Consider the following 19,868-nt stretch of genomic DNA (forward strand, 5'->3'; position numbering starts at 1 on the left):
GGAGCTGGCCCAGCTCATCTCCCTGTTCTGGCCTGTCCCTGTTGTGTTTGCTGCTGATGCAACCACCCCAGCCTAAAGAAGTTGGGTGCAGAAGACCAAAGGCAGGTAACTTTTGTTTTTAGGGGGAATTAACCTTGCCCTGTTAGACCCTGACAAGCGGGCTTTTCCCTGTGGAGGATAATGCCCCAGCAGGTTTAACAAACACAGTGAAAATGCTTTCTTTATCAGCATAAAGTCATTTTGTTGCACACTGAGACCTGCTAAAATATAAATATTAGCTACTTAAATGTCGTGTGTGTTGTGCCCCCCCTCTTTTTTTAAGGTATCATAAGGAGATGGGGAGCTGCTTTCCAGAGAGAGGTGGATTATTTGTACCAAATTATGAAAAATGTGCTCTCCCCCAAAACTCAGCAAACTCACTCCAGCAGTGGTCAGCACTGGCGTAGGGAAGCACCATGAGCAAGGACTCTTTGAGGCACAGCTTCAAAGCTCTGAAGATCTAAATAGGTTCCTCTTACATGTTCACCACTGCTCTGCCTTGCAGTATCTGTAAGAGAAGCAGGATATTTAGATGAACTCAGCTGTGTGTCTTTACTATTTCCAGTAGCAGTTGGTGGAAAGCTTTGATTTCCAACAGAGGGATAATGCCAGTTTTGTCTATGCAGACTGTAGCGTGTAGGCTTGTGAGTTCTGGCTTACTGAGGTACTGCGGGGTAATGTTTCCAACAATTTTGTAATCTTGATCCGATGATTTACTCTATTCTTAATTTCCTGAACAGACATAAATCTCTATATTAAGAGACACAGAGACAGAATTTGTCTTCTGGATGAGTATTTTCTACATATTGTCTCTGCCAATGAATTTTTGTTGTCGTTTTGTTTTGTTTGTTTGTAGAGGAGGAAATGTATGCTGGTTGCTTCAGAACAAGCTATTTTTGCTATGGCATTCTTAGCTGTTTCCAATCTGGCAAGTGTGAGAGGTGAATCTCTTTTTTTCCCCCAATTGGCAGGCCACTATGTTACATTTTCAATCAGCCTGTGTAGGTTTGCATGTCCAGTTGGGTTGTGTGCACAGCAATTGCATATGCAGTCCAGTTGTAGTTACGGGATTGAATACATTTTACTCATGCAGAAAGGCAGAGTTGTGGGGCCAGTCCTGACCTCTCTTTTCCTTTGTAGTCACAGTTGTTTTCAGGTTGTATCTGACATCAGAGGGCAAGAAGGGAGATGCTCTGCACTCACACATCTGTTGAGCTGAGTTTGAGATAAATCACCGAGCATTCTTCAGAAGGATGAGGGATGTCAGACTTAACAGAAGTGACACTACATCAAGAATGTCTTCCTATAAAGTCCAAAGGAGCAGAGAAAGCTTGGAGGAGAAAAAAAAAAAAAAAAAAGTCATGTGGCATTCATTCATCTACACTTTTTATAATCCTTAAGTTTTTATTCTCTACATGAGTGTTGCTATATATCCAAGTGGGCACAGAGATACAGAAAACCTCTTAGTGGCTAGCAGATATGATACAACAATCAGTAAAGCAAAGGGGCTGGGGGGGAAGAACCAAACCCTTGCAAAGAGCTTTATTTTTGGTCATCAAATAGAGTATTAATCTGCTGTGCTCTCTAAAACTGAAGCCTCATGTTCATCTGTACTTCACGCTGTGTGACTTTATTTGATACAATCTTGTCTGTTGAGATGAAAAAAAACTTTTGACTTTGATGAAACAATGAACGTTATATTTCTGATGAACCCTATCATCTAATTTTTATATTGACATAGTAAAAAGCACAGTGAGAAATGGAAATACAATTTTTCTATTAGATAGGTTTTGGGAAAGCAACATGTTTCTTTAAAAATGTCACCTCTCAAATAGGGGTGATAAACAATACTAAATGAGTATGAAACAGTGAGTTTTCTGGAATGAAGCAAAAATGTGTTGTGTAGAGGGAAGGAAGACATTATGTGCTGAGAGAGAGAAGGCATTTTTCCTTTCACAGCGGGTTATTTCTTGCCATTTGTAGGCTGTGGTTGTTTTTTAAAAAAGCAATATGGAAATACATAGCTGCATTCTACTATACAGTACCTCTGAGCAAGGATTATTAAAAATGACAGGCAGACTTCTTTGTATTTGATAATGTCAAGAGCAGAAATAAAGTGCCATGCATTGGCATTATGAGAAATCAGAATAATTCTCTTTTTTGCAAAACTTTTATTACCTAATGGAAGAATGTCATTTTGGGCTTTCTTGCAAGGGTAATTATATTGTGACTCAAAAAGAAACTTTAAACCTGCTTGGTTTTAAGAATGCTTTTCAATTCACCACTATTCAATTCACCACTGTACAAGCAAAGGTGTACATTTAAATTTTTGCTTGAATGCTTTGTCGAATTTAGGTTTCAGAAATTAACCATTCTACATCAAACAGGGTTTCAGTGCATCACACTTGTGATGGGATATGGAGTACAATGTCGTATCCGTTGGAAAGGCTTACTCAAAACGTGTGGTTTTCTTGAATATGGCATGTCATTCTTCGGTGTTGCACAGCTTGGCTGGCTGAGCTTGACAGTTACAGTGGCACAGTTAGAAAAGGGAGAATCAAACCAGCAGAGGCAGTGCCAGGAGCAGGTTTGAAGTAGTGCTTCCTATTCTACTGTGTCCTCCTCCTGCCTTAGTGGCAATGAGGTACACGTGGGACTTCCCATTGTTTGCTAATCTCGTTTTTCTCCTTTTGAAATAATTATTGTCTGACATCTGGAGTTGACATGACATACCCAAGTCATCTGCTTAGGGCTGGCTGTAAAATTGGACTAGGAAGTGCAACTCTGAGTCTGTCCCTTGGCCATTGACAGAAGGCCTGTTTCTATAAGCATCCCATTGCAAGGCTTCCCAGGTTGATATCTCCTCCATTTCACTTATTTTTTTTTGGAACTGTGGCTACTCCACACGTGGCATGTGCTAGTTGATCTCACATGAGAGCCACAATGATTGGATGATGCCATCAAGGTTATTGGCAGGCTGCAGCTACACTTGAAAATCAGTTTGGATTAGTACAGGGTATAGAGTTAAAATGTGCTAGCTGTTTTGAATAACCCCTTATGTCGACATTTCTTGTGATTGATTTTGTAAGTTAACATGCTTTGGCTATATGAGTTCTATGGGTAGGTTCAGTAAATAGCTCTGTATGTATACACATGTGAGACTGTCCATAAACTGAAACTTTCAGTTTACACCTTCACTCCTATACATTTGCACTAATTTGTAACCATGCATCAATTTATTTGAAATTATTCTTTAATTATGAGTAGCATTTATTGGAGCATGCATATTTATTGTTAATGATCTTTGTGTTTGGTTTTTTTTTTTTTTCAGCTCTTCTTTATGCAACTATTTTTGGAAATGTCACAACCATTTTCCAGCAGATGTATGCCAACACCAACCGATACCATGAGATGCTGAACAATGTGCGAGATTTCCTGAAATTATATCAAGTCCCAAAAGGCCTTAGTGAAAGAGTCATGGATTATATTGTCTCAACCTGGTCCATGTCTAAAGGAATTGACACAGAGAAGGTATGAGTACATGAGGTAACATGACACAATTTGGATAGCAAGAGTTTGTGTCCATTGTGTACTTGCTTAGAAACAGAACTGTGTAACAGCATATAACTTACTAACAAAGTCATAACTGCATGCTACTCCATTATTGTGGTTGTCATTGGATCAAAAACTGGAAGTTTTTTAAAAAAGTTGTGCTGCTTTGGAAATACGCCTTCATTTTTCATTATGGTAAATGTTTTCTGTCTTCTAGTTTGACTTTACCAAAATACTAAACAATTTTAATGTACTTAACTATTGAAATCAACAGGAAATTGGTCTTCGAATTAGTCTGAGGACATAATTTAATGTCAAACCTACATCAGTATTATTCTGAAAAGTATTGGTATCTGTGAGTTGCAATGAAATGTTTGATTGGCTTGGACCTGTTGCTGATGCCCAGGACATCATCATCAACCTAATTAGTATAGGATTTAATGGCAGTAGTGATTGATCTTCTTGAGCTGAAATCTCTCACCTAGAACTTAAGGCCTTTGGCAGGGAGATACAGAAAATGTGTTACTGCTGACATCTGTGCTGGGTTCTACTTGACTTTAGCCTTCAGAAAGGACTGGTCGTTTAGGTGTCATCAAAAATCAAGTAAAGGAAAGGTTGTCTTCAGAGTGATTCATCCATTCTGTTCCAGGACAGACCCAAGTGAACTGTCCTCAGGGCCTCTGTCTCCAACACATGTGTAGTGGAGTCTGTCTAGCCTTGGACTGGATATTTTAGAGAGCTGAAGTCAGATGGGAGGGTTTTTACCTGCAATACCTTGAATGTAGGTAAGATATGACAGTTCTAAGTCTAGCTTTTCGGTCAGTGGAGATTGAGGATGCTCCTTTGACTTCCATGGAGTTAGTACTCATCAGCTGAAAGCAGGCACTCAGGCTCCAGTTTCCATGAAGATTTAACATCTGAGAACTTAGAAGGCAATATTCCGAGGGAGAGCAAGGAAGTGTCATAGCACATTAACGTCCTAAAATGTATAGTGTTCACAAAGCTTTGAAGTTCTTGCTTTGGCCGAATTTCTTGTATAATATGGGATGATGATGCAGCTTGTTCAGATATGCCAAGATAAGTTGCTACACTGACAAATTTAGTCTTACATCATATTGATGCAACGACAGTTATCATACTCATTTTCTGCAATGAAATTCAGTTTACCATCGCAAATATAAAAATGTTAAGCAACACAGATTTTGATTTCTTTGGTTCTTGTACTTCAGTGTGCCACATTCTTTAATATGTTAATTTCTTATACACTAATACCCTAACTTCCAAATGCTGATTCATACAATGTTAATAGTGAGCTTTTCTGTTGTAAACTACTGTAAATGCATTCAGCCTTTTTGTGTAAACTCAAAAACATGTGAAAATTGAACTCTCATTTGCATTTATCTCCTTGCAGTTGAGCCAGTATACTGTATTATTCTGCTACAGTTTCATTAGATTTTAATGATGCTTTGCAGTTAATGAGGAAAACCTATGCTTTAATTACTGAAATTTCCTTCCATAGTTTCCGCATGTCCGGTTTTATAGATTATAAAAATGCAGTTAGAGCCATAATCTTCAGCTTGTGGTAAGCAGTGTTCTCTGGTCTGTAAGATAGTAATGGCTGCTTAGCTAGATAATTAATATGGCTGTAAAATCTGTGACTTAGGTTTTTAACAATTTTCCCTTGGTAAAGACTTGCCTAAGCTTAGGCATGGATCCAAAACCTATTTATAACAGTTGAAGGATTTCAGGAACTTCTGCATCTGGACATCAATAGTTGCATCTAATCGAACTTCCCAGAAAAGCCAGTGTTACAGAAGAACAGAGACAAGATAAACGTAAGAACTTGAGCACCGGTTTGAATATGTTGGTATTTTGTATCCTCTACAGCCTGCAAGTCTGCAAAAGCAACAGCACCAGCAGCCTTTAGTGCCTGCACTGAGCATCCCCAAGTCTGTACAAGTGTAGCAGTTTGCTTTTGACTGCAGAACATTAGTCGAATTGAGGATTTGTTTTAGGATAAGGGTAGAAAGAAGGCTGTTATGTAATAGGGCAGCTTTCCTATGTTTATCTCCACTCAGGACAGTGTTCTGAAGTGCTTCACCAAAACAAAGTAGAAAATATTGTAAATCCTAGCTGAGAAATTATGGGAACATTGATACAGTTCCAGAGACTAGTCACGTAGAGTGGATCCTTCCTCTCACATTAGTTCCCTCATTAGCCCTTCAAGCCTGTTGTAAAACCCTCTGCATTTAAGTTGAATCCATCTGTATGATCCCTAGAGCAGCAAGGGGATGGGAACACACTATAGGGACCCCCAGGGTACACAGGCATAGAGTCAGGTTTATTTCCGTAGACACAGTGGGGCTTAGCAGTACTACACTGTACCTGCAGCTCAGCTGCTAAATCCAGACAGTGCTTCAATGTATTTTAGAAAAGGGGATTACTGCCCCAGGTCTTGACTAGCTTCTCTGCACTGCTTTGTCTGACAGCCTGTACACGACCTTAGGGCTCCTTCCAGTCTGGATTTCAAAGCTGCAGTAATGAGATTCTGACCAGTCTGTTGTCTGGATATTTTTGCATCAAATGATTTCCCATTCTCCTTAATTTTTACGAACCTTTCAATAAGCTTCGTATTATGCTGCAAAACATGTGTGCTCATGACACATGGTAATTAGTGAGGAATTTCTAAACTTTTCAGCTTCCATCAGACAGCTCAGACAGTTTCCACCATCAATGGATGTTTTTCAACCTAACATACATTATTACATCCTAAATTGTTCCAAATATATCTGCATTGTCACAATGGAAGGTGTTTTGCAACATCGTTTGCCACAAATTTATAATACATTTCATTCAGTCACTCAGCATGTTGAAATGGCTTTGTTTTGAAATCCAAATTCAAAGGACAAGAAGATTAACGTACGCAAGAATGAAATTTCTTGTACGAGTGTTACAGTAGGTTCCTATGGTGATGAACCATCCTAGCAATTTGAAGGACTAAAAATAGATACATGTATGTGTTTCTTTGATAACTAAAGATTTTAAATTCATATGCTTGAAATTAAAATATAGTTCATAGCTTAATTGGAATTACTACCATTTAACATGTGTAGATTTCTTGCGTCAGAACTCAAATATCTATCTTTGAATGACACTTTCAGTGTGTAGTCCCCAAAGACGACCTTGGCTAAAACCAGGAAGGATGAATCCTTTATCAGATATGCACTGAAGGCAAAGCAGAAGTTACACGTGGAGGAAGTTTAATGAGGATCTAGTCCTTGCTGCTTGTGAGAACAGGCTGTCCCAAGCAAAAGTTTTTTTTTAAAGCCCCCGTTGGTTATCGTTATGGGGAAGAGGTCTTGTTCTCCCACACTGGAGCAATGGTGCCTTAAGCATAGGCTTCCCTGTTCCCCTTGGGAACAGCTCATCTTCAAATCCCATCTTCAAACCACAGCACTTCAGCGTGTCTCTGAGTGTTCACAAATAAGGAATTAACAATGACACTAAAAGCATTAGTGTATTTATTATTATTACTTAAGAGGAAGCAAGTGGCCTATGATCCATAATCTTAAATCACTTAAACATTAGAGCCCTCCTGTGACAGCTGGGATGATATATGTAGTACATGCACATGGACTCTATCTCCTGGAGTAACAGTGGCTCAGGCAAGATGGAATTTATTTTTATGTTTAATGCTACAGGTTTCAGGGTTATTCATCTAATAATGAGCAGAACTAAGTACATGAGAAAACTAAGATGCCTTTATATACTTAAACAATATTTATCATACAGCAGAATATGCTTTTTGAGAGTCAGTTATAAAAGGAACCAGTGTATTCTCTGCATATGGCCAATTTTTAGCAGGAAAAAATTCTTCACAGTAATAATCTATGAAACACACACTGAATTCAAACCTCTTAAGTTTTTATTGAAATCTACTAGGCAGCAAATGAAAAATTTATAGGTATTAGCTCTTCTGTGAGAAATAGGTCATTATACATGAAAGCAGAACAACCATTAACTTACATGCAGATGTCTCAAGGTCTCATCTATTGATAATGTTCTGAAATGTCAGTAAAACCCAAAGATTTTCCCTTCTTGACCTCCATGCTGTTGTATGGCTTAGGATTTGCTCAGAAAGCAATTAAATAAATATCTGTCATGTTTTAACAGTCAATTTGTTCGGAAAAGCCATAGGTTGAAATTAAAAAAAAAAAAAAAAAAAAAGGTTCTTTTTAGTTTGAACCTAAGCATCAATGTCGATTCAAATGAGAGCCAATTCCACATTGAAATGACTGAAATAGAAATCATGGGAAAATAACACAGTGTTAAAACTATTCATTGCTGGCCCACTAAGCTTTCATTCAGGAGGGATAGGTTTATGGTAAATAGATGCAGGTTGTAACTTTATTAAACATTTAATCTACAAAAGTACAGTGCAGTTTAGCTGTGTTTGCTGTTAATAGGATCTTCAAGAGCTGTAGTAAGAATTAGCATTATCCTGAGAAAAATAGTGGAATGAGGCTGCCAATCCTAGAGTGCCCCATCACATAGAGGTGTCTGTAAGTGCTGGCTGGATTTTCTCCTGGATGACCGGGGTAGAAGGCTTCCAAGCTTCATGGCCAAAGAGAACTTCTACAATATTAGGTGTGACAGCTACATACAATCCCCTGCTGAAGAGGGAAGGTAAAAACCATTTGGACAAGTATTTTTGTTTCGTTGTAGAGGCGGGGTTGTTGGTCGTTCCTTGCAGATCGGGACGAGGTGAACAAGAAGTCTCCCTTCACCTCACAGAGCTGAGCTAGGACCAGGTACAGTTGCAATCCACAATTCTTTGGAGAGCGGGCTGCAGGAGAGATGGTCAGGGTCTCACTGTCCTTCACACAGGTCCAAGTGCAGGGCCTGTGCACCAGTGGGGCTTTCTGTTTTACCTTAATGGATGGCATGGATCATTTACATAGAGCATGCACTGTGCAGAGCCAGGAAAGATTATCCACAATTATCTCTACCTCTTGGATGTGTTGAGTTTGGGTTGACAGAGATTAATCTATGAACCTCTCATACTTGAGGAAATACCAAGTCTATAAACCATGGCTGTAGAACAGCTCATGAACTTTTTGCCTGGGAGAAGAAGTTCCTGCATGGATGGGTCTGGTGTTTTCCTAAGCACGGCCACCAAGGGGATGGAGCTGACAGAGGGGCTGTCAGTTCCAGAGACCACATCTTAAGGGAATGACCACATCTAAGGGACCTCCAGAGGTCCCTTCCAACCTCAACCATTCTGTGATTCTGTCTTCTTCCAATCTGTTTCCTTAATGCTTTCACTCTTGAATGATACCTTTACATAATGCTGCATGTTAAAAAATTAAGCCACTGTCAGCAAAAGCATGAAATAAAACCCATTGATCAACTCTGTTCTTCCAAGGGTGACCTTTGTGCCAAAAGTTGTCAACCCAAACAATCTTGAAGATCTTGAGAGATGCTTTGATGCAAGCCATATTCTTTTTGATGTTTATTTTGCTTCCTGTTATCCAAAAAGCATATGTGTAATGTTAAAGCCCTGTAGTCTGCTACCCTTCTCCCATCAGAAGGTCGTGTAACGATTGTGTTACAGCAAAACTGAACACAATAAATCCTTTAACTGTTCTGAAACTTACACAACCTGGGTTCTGCTACTGTGTTATCAATGGATGTTTTTAGTGTGCTTCTTGCTATATTTCTTAGTGCATTAGACAAACCAACAGGTACTGTTCTTAAAACACATTGTGCTGCTCTTCATCCTTCCACATTTTTTCAGACCTTTAGCCAGATTCCATCTGTGTTGACAGTATTGAATTTAACATGATCTAGAGCAGTTTCCAGGACTTTTTGAATGTCTTTAACTTTTTACTCAGTTAAAATGTGGTTAATTTTATTACTGTAGTACTAAATCTAAGCATTTTGATCACTGGTTCAGGTCATGTATCCTTCCATTAATAAGAAAAGCAAGTGGAACTTTGCTTACTAGGGTTGATTTTCAGATCTGAGCAGTTAAATCCAAGTGACCTTGGATGTTAGGCAGTGCATTGAAAATGGAACACACCATTGCTGCTTAGATTCAATTCTTAGTGCCAAGATATTCAATGATGTATTAAAGATTACCCTAATGCATGCAGGGTTAATAACTGCTCAGTTGCATACATCACCTTTGATCTACTTCCAAAATTATTTGATTATTACAGGAAAATGTTCTGTGAAAATGTTATGTGATTTGCTCTCAGCTGCTTTCTTACCTTTGTCTCTTTGGCACCAGTCCAGTGCCAAATGTAACACTTTTATCCAGGTCTGCAAAAGAATTCAACACTCAAATGAGCCAAAACCTTCTAAAAATCTGAATAGTTTGCTCAGGTGCCTAGAAAATGGTGCTATCTTCTTCTTCTTTTTTTTTTTTTTTTCTTTTTTTCTTAAAGATCTGATCTTGATTATAAGTGCTGAATATGTCTGACAACCCAGAATGGCCATTCTCCACAAAATAAAAAGAGATATCTGTGGACTATGTAGTAGGTTAGAAGTCAGAAGAGTTTATTATTGAAGTTGACGTTGTTAAATGTCTCCAATACTTGCTACTCTTACTCATTTAAGAAATGGTCCTTGTTATTCTTCTGCTAAGACTGCCTAAACTCTTCATTTGAACATCAGTCAATATATCCCCTAGCTACAACCCTGAGAAAGTGAGAATTTTGTGTGCTGAAAGAGAATTGCAAATAGATATGATTCACTGGCCTCTGTCCTCTTTGTTAACAAGTCTTAACAGATTCTGTAATATTTGTTTAAGCCATCCCATAGTGTTTTCTAGCTGGGGAAGATTAAAAAAAAAAAAATAAAAAACTCAAACCCTTCCTAAAAGCTATTATGTGGACACATTCTTAATCTGTACAGTTTTTGTTTCGATTCATTTTCTTTTCTTTGAGTTCTTCATAATCTCTGCTCCCCGTAGAGTTCTTTGAACTGTTCAAGGGGCTTATCTTAAACTGCCTGAGCATGCTGGGGAAATGGATGGGAGAGGGAAAAAATCAGATTGAACTTCCTTTGGAATTTTAACACCCCACCCCCTTCCAGATCTTAAGTAGAAAAGATAGTGAGACATTTTGTGCCAATTCCCTTGAGTCTTCCAGAGCTGGTTACTGCTTTTCCCCATCTCTTGCATCAACCACAAGCTTTTCACTCACCACCAGCATTATACATACTCCATAGGGGGCTCTGGAGATGGTGCCAGTGCTGAATCTCCTCACAGGGTGCCCTTGTGCTGGGTTTGTGTCAACTGGGTGTAAGACAGGAGAGTGCTGGTGGCAGAGCTCAGCAATTGTTTTATGCTGACTTTGAGTAGGCTTAATTTTCTACACAGATAAGGGATGTAATAATTGTTATTCTGTGCTTTGCTTTCTCCGCTCTCAGCTTTATAACGGTTCAGATCTTTGTGGATACATGTGCACTGTTCACTTGTGGCATGGACCCTGACTCCTTTTCAGTTAGAAATGCAGCTTATGCAGGCAGAGAAGGTTTTCCTCTGGGGAGGCTTCAGCTTTCTCCTCTAATTTTGCATCAAAACATAGCAGGTTCTATTCTTTTATGATGGTTGGGTGCATATGGGAAAGCTGACTGCAAAGTCTGTGGCTACAGATTTATTATGGAGCGATTTCTGTAGCAGCACAAGCATCTGGTCCCTGCAGGCAGCCTGCTCCAAGTCGTGTGCTCCAAAACCATCAGTTAGTAAAAGCATTGCAGTCAGCAACCTTCATATCCTTCCTTACTTATAAACTACAGCTTTCACTGAGAAAGGTCTTGAAGCCTCTAAGGAAATTTCCTCTTCAGAAACTTGTCTTGGTGGTTTCTTGGTATGCTGCTGAAAGAATACACAGACTTGAGCAAATGTCCCAGCTGAACTTTAACTCAGCTAACGTAAATGCCAGAGGCATTTCCCTATTAGTGAAATGATCAATTGGGCATTACAGTTTATCTTATCCTTTAAACTGAATTTCTCTATATACCCCTGTGTTGCATTTGTATGACCATATAGACTCACATACAACCACGTTGATATTTGTGTCTTTTTAGCTGCATGCTGCCTTAAAAATGCTGAGATCTCAGTAAGCATTTCAAAAGAGGAATGTCTAATTCTTGTATTACCAATAAAGGATCATTTTCAGAAGAGTGTTTATCTGAAATTGAGGTGCTCATTTTATCATTTTCTGCTCTTAGGATCTTTGGAATGTTTATCATTAGCTTCCAAATGCTTCTCTGTGATCCTGTATTACATTATGTCTTGTATGGAAACAAGAAAATTACTCCTAATCTGTGTCACCCACAATCCCTTTTTACAGTATCACTAATAGTCATATCAGAGAAGCTGATGGCATCTGTGAGTATTCTCCTGAATTCATGAATGTTGGTATTTGTAAACACAAAAAGTAGTGCTGCAAAGTCAGGTTGGAGCTCATGAAGTCCTGTCCTTGGAGCATACAGAAAACACATAACTTAATATTGAGATTGTCTTTCTTTGCCCTGCTTCCCTGCCTCCCGTGTATATCTACATTTGTCTTGATCAGTCAAAGCCCCTTTGCCAAGTCTTTCAATATTAAATATTTCTTTAGTTGTCATCCATTTCATTCTCACATCTCGGTACTAACAGAGTAGCAGACAATAAAACTGAAATAAAGACTATTCATCTGTGGATAACTCTTGGGTCATTCCTCATTTACTGTTGTACTTGTTGATGAGTGATATCTCCATGTATCTCCATACAGTAATAAGTCATTAGGAGAATCACTTCATCATCACGTCAGTGAATTCCTGAAGTATGCTAAGACTGTTTTTTTCTGTGCAATGGGTTATTTTTCCTGACTCGTCCTATTACAAGATGTGATGATGGATATGTTTGTTGTAGCTACAAAAAGAGTAATGCTTTGAGTGCTCACTTCTAGTTCCCTGTACTTACCTCTGTATTTGTGAGGAAACAATATTCTACTTCGCATCCAAGTGGCTTTTATTCCTCAGGGACACAGTTAATTTACACTTAAAAAAACAAAGGGTCCTGGAACATGTCTGGACTTTACAGTAATATCCTCCACAGCAGTTAATCAATTTTGGATGCATTTAAGAAAATTTTCAACTATCATTCCTGCGATCTGGAGGCTTAAAAGACAGAATTTGGAAATCAAATACACATATTTTTTCCTAAGAGCAATGTTTGAAAATTCACAGCCCGTGGCCTTGTTAAGTCAAAAGCAGTTACATTAATGAAAACATTCCTGAAAATGATTTAGGCCCAACAGTAGATAAAAATGTTAAAAATCATCCATCATTATGCCAAAGAAAGCACAATTTTTCATGCAATTATTATTAAGAAGAAAGGTGGCATTTTTCTATTTTAAAACAAAGATAAACTTTCTGTTTGATCCAGAAGTATCCAAAATATTTGTTTTAACTGAAAAAAATAAGGTGCCACCATATTTCTCATGGTAAATGGAATGACTCAGGTAAGTATAAGCTTGTAAAACTGACATTTGCCCCTAATAATATTACGGAAAAGATGATAAGGGATATGGTCACCAGTGACTCAGACAAGACATTATTACTAACGCAAATAATAGTTTATGGAGAATATGTCTTGTCAGATGTATTTATTACTAATTTTTATGATAAAACAGATGTAGGCAGGGTATTTGAACTTGTTCTTTACACCATTTGGTTACAGAAAAAGCATTAAGCAAAATTAACCTAGTCTCTATCAAAGCAAATGCAAACTAATTAGCTGTTAGATCTTTGAAGGCTGTTTTAAGTGAGAAAACCTCATGCTATGGAGAAGTTTCCAAAGAGATACTGTGCTTCACAGTGTTAGACAGAGGAAGCATCGTCTCTCTTCTTTATTCAATATAAGGTTTTGAGATAACTTGGCCGTATTCTATAAACAACAATGTGGAAAAGATTTCTGGTGTTTGCAAGCCTTTTATCAGGACACAATGATATGGTCCTCAGGCTGTTAGATGAAAAAAAAAAAAAAAAAATCAGTTCAGAAATAGCACGTTTGAAAAGAGAGGGTAGCTCTCCATTGGAACAACTAACCTATATAATTTGAAGGCATTAAATCAAGGCTTTCTAGGCTATAATTTTACCAGGTATTCTGGGATTGATATGAAAAATCTGATTTGACCCATAATGCAAGAGCTTAGTACAGATAGTTGCAGTAACCCCTTCTAGCCTGGGAATCTGCGCGTCTATGTGCAAACAGGTACTTGGGCTGTCACAGAGCAGAGGATCGGGGAATGAACTTCTCTTTCAGCCTTTTACATTCAATATGTGCTTGACAGTGAAACAACTTTGATCTATGGAGATAAGAAAGACTAAAGGTTATTAATTAAACTAGAAATTGTTTATTATTTTCTCATTCTATGCTTTCAGATCTTTTAGTAATACATTACCATTATATGTTTTATACCTCTTCTGCATTAAACAGAAATGAAAGTCATGGCTTTACTTCTGGGTTAATATAACCATTTGCCTCAAAGCTTATTCAGGGTTTCAAGAGTCTCCCTCTACGTGCTAATATTCAGTGGTAGCCAGTGCCTTGACCCAATGTCCCTTTCTTCCACACTGTCTGCAAAGCAAGCTGCCAGATTAATTCCATACAGTGAGAAATTAATCAGTATTATTGATCTGCATTCTTCTTTACGTGAATCTTCCAGAGTGCTCTTCATCTTATTCCTTTTTCCATTATTTATCTTAGCAAAACTTTACAGGGTTTTATATGTTTCTCAGTGAAATGAGCTACTATACAGCGAGGGACATGCGTTCTAGGATTATAAGGACACTACGGTGTTTAGGTTGGTGTGCAAATATTAAACGCTCATTTTATATGTCTAATAAGATCCACAGGTTTTCACTTTCTTTCTTCAGGTGTATTTGCGTTACTGTTTTAATAGGGAAAGCTATTTAAGGTAAGAATTAAAGGCCTTATTTAATTGATCTGTGGTAAAGACATATTCACCTTCACAGGGTAGTTTTCACTCACCTTTACTTTGCGTTTCGTACGGTTTCCTAGTACTTTCTTTTTACTCTAATCTCAAGCTCTTTGGATTTTCTAGTCTGTAAGCCCTCCAGGGCAGGTTACTTATTGTTTGTCTGTACAGTGCTGAAGCTAAACCCTAGGTGTGTTCGGATACGCGTTGGTAAGTGGTCACCTACATCAACGCTTCTGAAGACTAGGTTTCCAGATGGGACTAAATCTGGTGGTTTTGATTGTGAGCAGTCTGCCTTTGCATGTCTTCAAGCTTCTTCAGCTCTGTGTCCATCCTGTGCTCCTGCAGGGACCGAGCATAGCAGTGGGCGGATGGTCTGGGCACCGAGTCTGGAGGGATACCCACAAACGGGACGCGGTAGTGCCAGCTACAATTCTGGAATGCAAGTGTGAAAGAGTAGCAGAATAGTCCCTCTCTTCTGCATCACCCTTTCACCTGTTCTCAAAATGATAGATGGGTAGAAAAATAATACTACCCCATTTCAAGATAAAACTCCCACCAGAACCTTGAGATGCACCCAGGCGAAACCACCCATTCACTTATTTCATAAGAGCGCGCACTGCCGCAGTGTCACGTTCCTAGCTGATTATTTTTCGTCTTTCTTTCCTTCAGGTTCTCTCAATTTGCCCAAAGGACATGAGAGCAGATATTTGTGTGCACCTAAACCGGAAAGTTTTTAATGAGCACCCTGCCTTCCGGCTGGCCAGCGACGGCTGCCTGCGAGCTCTGGCTGTGGAGTTTCAGACGATCCATTGTGCCCCGGGGGACCTCATCTATCATGCTGGGGAAAGCGTTGATGCGCTTTGCTTTGTGGTCTCAGGATCCCTAGAAGTCATCCAGGACGACGAGGTGGTGGCTATTTTAGGTACTGTGATCTCTGTTGAAATGGTGGTGCTTGGGATATATTTGCCTTCTGCGGAGGTTTGAATATTAACTAGTCTTGCCTAATATCAGATGGGACTACAGGAGGCTAGTGGTTGTCATAAGATGAGGATGTCACCTCTCCAGAGATATCACTCTAGGAGCAAAGCCTTCATCTTTTATTCCATTGAGAATGCTCTTTCTGCCTAGTATGGTTCACTGGTTATGGTTCCATTGTCCCTGAGCAGAAGAGAATGTGAGCTTGACATCTTTTAAATAGTCTGCTAGAAGAAATGCCCATTGTTTTATATCTGTCTCTCAGGAGGATTTCAACATTAACCTTTGCTCTGAGTTTTTTGTCTGTATTCTATCCCAGAATACCTGCAAACAGTGTCTTCAAGGAAGCAAAACTGTTGCTTTTGGTGAAGTTTCTCTACAGAAAATAAATGGTTCAATCTGAGTACGTGAAGTGATACACCATTTATTCCAGCCTGAGTCATAAGAAATCTGAGTACTGGGGGAGATCCAGGTTGATCCCATCACCACCCTGCTGTTGTGTCTGGTTTGCCAGCAGTAGGTGGGAAGGAGCTTCATGCAGACCGCTCACCAACTTGTGTGGGTTTGGGAATTGTGTAGCAGATGGTGGGACTAGTGCTGAGGCAGGAAGCATCCTCAAAAGTGAGACAATATAAATGAAAAATGGGTGGCTCTCCTTGAAAATCATTCAGAACCCATCATGCCTGTTTATAATAGACCTGTCAATTGTAGAATTGATCTCTGATTTCACATCAGCTATTTGCCTTCTCTTAAACTGGAGGTGAGGCTATGAAGGCAGACATGGGTTCTGGCCCTGTCCTAGATGGCCATTCATGTCACTGAACCTCTGTACTACGTTCCTGTAAGGGCAAGTCCAGGGGGCTCCCTGGGCCCCTCTTGTGCCTCATGAGGACGATTGCTGAGAAACGAGGGTCATGACTGCACTTGGGAATTGTGCCAGCATGCGGGAACAGGGCAGATATGGGGAGTCACTACTGGTCGTGCTTCGGTGCTTCGACTCCTTCCCAGCTGGAAGTGAGAGGGAGGAGAAATTAGGACAAGCGTGTAGCTGAAGGAGACACCTGACATGTTGCTTTACAGTCTGTACATGTACACTGCCCTGGGGAGGGACTGGATGCTTGTCCAGGTGTGTATGGGACTGCTGGGGGAGGCTTTCTGAGGGCATAACTCAAGTGCTCCCAGCTGGAGTGTGTGTACTTGGGCTATGCACATCTTTCAAGCTACCTCTTGCAGCTCTTTCAAGCTACCTTCTGCAGCTTTTGGTACTCTGGAATACATTAAGGTTTTTAACAAAGGAGATTTAATGTAAGAATGAATCTGTTTTCATATTCAGATGAGAAATCATTGCGGTGAAAGCTCCTAAATCTGTAATTTCCATAGCAAAATCCTCCTTGTACTTCAGCTCACTGGGCCATTTTGTTTTTATTATTAATCTCAGTGACTAAAGGATATCTTATGTTTGCTTACAGCTATTTAAAAATAAGAAAAGCTTTAAAAATAGCAGCATTTAACCAAATAAATGTTTTTCAGGGTACTACAAGGAAAAAAACAATAAATATGTAATTCACTAAACTGCAAAACATCACTAAGTGGATTACATGCTTAACTTTATTGTATTTACTAATGAATATTGTATTTGGAATAACAGTGAGAACTTTTTGTTTCTAACTTGTATATACTGTAAACCCAGTACCTACGTGTATGTTATTCTCCATTTGGCTAGAGAGACCTTTAACCATATCTAGTTAAAATGAATTACCAGAAGTGACTTTGATTCTGCCGTGGCTGTTGACAGGCAATTCAGGGGCTAGGAAGGATGTTCACTGTATATTACAGGGACTGGCAGAATGTGTAAAGCTGACTTGGAGTGAGATAAACTGCTTCTTTTAGTCATAGGCACACTGAGGAGTTTTCTCATGTTCTGACAGGTTATTTAACAGAATAGTGAACTGAGTAATTATGAGATGTCGTATCCTAAAAATTCACTTGTGGAAGGAAATCTCTGTCGGATTTGGTTGTTGCAGAGACATTTATAGTGACAGGTATTGCCCCTGAAATACCAACTGCATATCAGGTGGTGGAGAGCATCATTTTCATCAACCTGTTCTGCCATAATAAGTTCAAGCACAAGGAAAATGATTCAGCATAAGGTGGAGACCAGGTTTAAAAACTTCTTCCAGACGTGAAAACCCATATATACTACTTTAAATACTTTAAACATCTGCCTTCACACTGTTTTTCCTGGGAAAATTTGACTTACAGGGCCAGTCTGTCCATCCTCCCCTCCCCCAGCTGTAATCTGGAGTGGAAATGGGATAAGCATCATTTGGAACTGGTCCTCATTAACTGCTGCTGTGGGAGCAGGAGGATAGCAGGATACACTGTCTGCCAGCCTTAGCTCCTTGCAGAGTTATCTGTTTCCTAAGCTTGGTATTTTGCAGTTAATATTTTAATAGTGTTTTTCATCCAAGTGTAGTGTTATTTGCATTGCAGAGAGAGAAAGAAGGATTTTTATTTTTTTTTTTTTCCAAGTGGAGAATTGTTGGCAAAAAAAGCAGGAAGGGACACCAAAATGGGTTAAGAGAATGCATCTTCCTCGCATTCATGCTTGTCCAAAGGGCAGGGCTTCATCCTCCCTCAGGTCCCAGTGTGAAGTGCTCTGTGGTGTTGTGGCTCTTTCTGTCTCTGTCTTCCCTAACCACATCTCTCTCCCTTGCAGCCAGAGCAGGTTGGTGTGGCCAGCCTCCCTGTCTGATGAAATAGTGTCGTCAGGAGCTTGGACATCCCACTCAGCTGCTCTCCATGGGCTACATTGGGGAGAAAAAACAAGTTTTTGCATAGCAGCAGTTTTTGCTGGCACAAAGACTCCAGCCTTGGCATTTCTTGTGCTTGAAAACAGGCGAAACCCAGTGACTGACAGGGCAACTCGCCACGCCATGACGTTTTTGTTCTCCCCTGGTTTGGTTTTGTTCTCATTTGTGTGTTATTAAATGCACATCTGTTACAGTAATCAGCATTACAGAAATTGGTACAGTAAGAGAATGAATTGAATTGAGCCCAGAGAGCTGCAGTTTATAGGACTCATTAATGAAGGTACCCAGCTGCCCCGTTATGTTCCCCTCATTAGGTGTCTTCATTTCTCGGGGACAACCTTCCCCCTTTCGCAGGTGCCAACTCTAGCAGAGCACGCAGTGCACTCAGAGTTGGTGTGAAGGGAAAAACAAGCTCTGGCCATTTTAATGTAGCTCATATGCAGTTGCCAGGATAATGGGGAAGGGCAAACTGTCTTCTCTCTAATTATCAAAACTTTCTTCAGGAGGGAGGTGACCCTCAGAAGGCACATCAGTAATTTTCCACCACCTCAAGCAGGAGTAAACACTCTGCCACTGCTCTGCATGGGGAGGCACTATCAGTGCAGATGTCTTAGGAAACACTGGGGACATGAAATCCTCGGGGATAACACAAGGAGTCATCCGCTAGCAGAGGACACCTACCGACTCACCCTGCCACAATTAGCTCGAATTTTGCTCCTGGCGAGGAGTTTTGTGTGAGGGGCGATGCTGACCCAGTGTCTGGGGAAGCTGCTTTGCAGCTCTTGCAATTAGCACAGCTGACCACGGGAGTTGTACAGTAACTTAAACCAGGCAGATTGATTAGCAAGGCTGAGCAAAGTCTTTTTGCCAGCAGAAAACGAATGACTCGCTGTGTTCAAATGTTGATTGTAGGAATTGATCAAAAATACTGCTCAAACTGTGTAGCGATAAAAATATATTGAGCAGTGAATTCCTAGTGGGGGGGCTGCTGCTGAACGAATTCAATTTTGATAGTCAAGCCAGGCTGAATATAGATTTAATAGCTTGTGTTTCAGCCACACTTAGGGTCTTGATCCCATATGTATTCAATTAAGTTGTTCTTTGTCTTTATGTGTTGCACGTTAATTCTCAGCATGTTCTGCATATAGTCCCAGTGCAATGGTGTTGTTTATTGGATTTATTGTTCTTAGGCAAGCCAGAGTTTCACTTATTAATGGTCTGCTTCATGAGTTTGTTTCTAAAGACTTGGGCTGTGAAGAGAGCATTACACTGTGACAGAGGAGTTAAGGAAAGCGGGAGCACAAGTGGCGTGTCTTCTCTAATTTGGTAATTCAAATGAAAACAAGGATGAGTCTCTTTCTACTCCTAAATTTTACATGTGTTTGGAGGTCAAAAGTTTGTCTCCTACCAAATCACACAGGGAAAAGTCCTTTATGAGCTGAGCAAAAAGCAGCTCCCGTTTAGGTGAGCAGAATCCCAGGCTCCATTGCTC

At 39.8% G+C, this 19,868-nt stretch overlaps 1 protein-coding gene across 2 annotated transcripts in view; it reads left to right on the top strand.

The window, feature by feature from the left end:
* KCNH5 (potassium voltage-gated channel subfamily H member 5) overlaps positions 1 to 19,868 on the top strand; it is a 157,668-nt gene that overhangs the window by 100,723 nt on the left and 37,077 nt on the right. For both annotated transcript variants that reach the window (XM_084520877.1, XM_084520878.1), the window contains 2 exons: positions 3,371 to 3,570; positions 15,258 to 15,510. In XM_084520877.1, coding sequence (XP_084377003.1) covers positions 3,371 to 3,570; positions 15,258 to 15,510 — 453 coding nt within the window. The remainder of the gene's footprint in view (positions 1 to 3,370; positions 3,571 to 15,257; positions 15,511 to 19,868) is intronic.

This window comes from Aythya ferina (assembly GCF_964211825.1).
Source record: "Aythya ferina genome assembly, chromosome: 5".
NCBI lineage: Eukaryota > Metazoa > Chordata > Aves > Anseriformes > Anatidae > Aythya > Aythya ferina.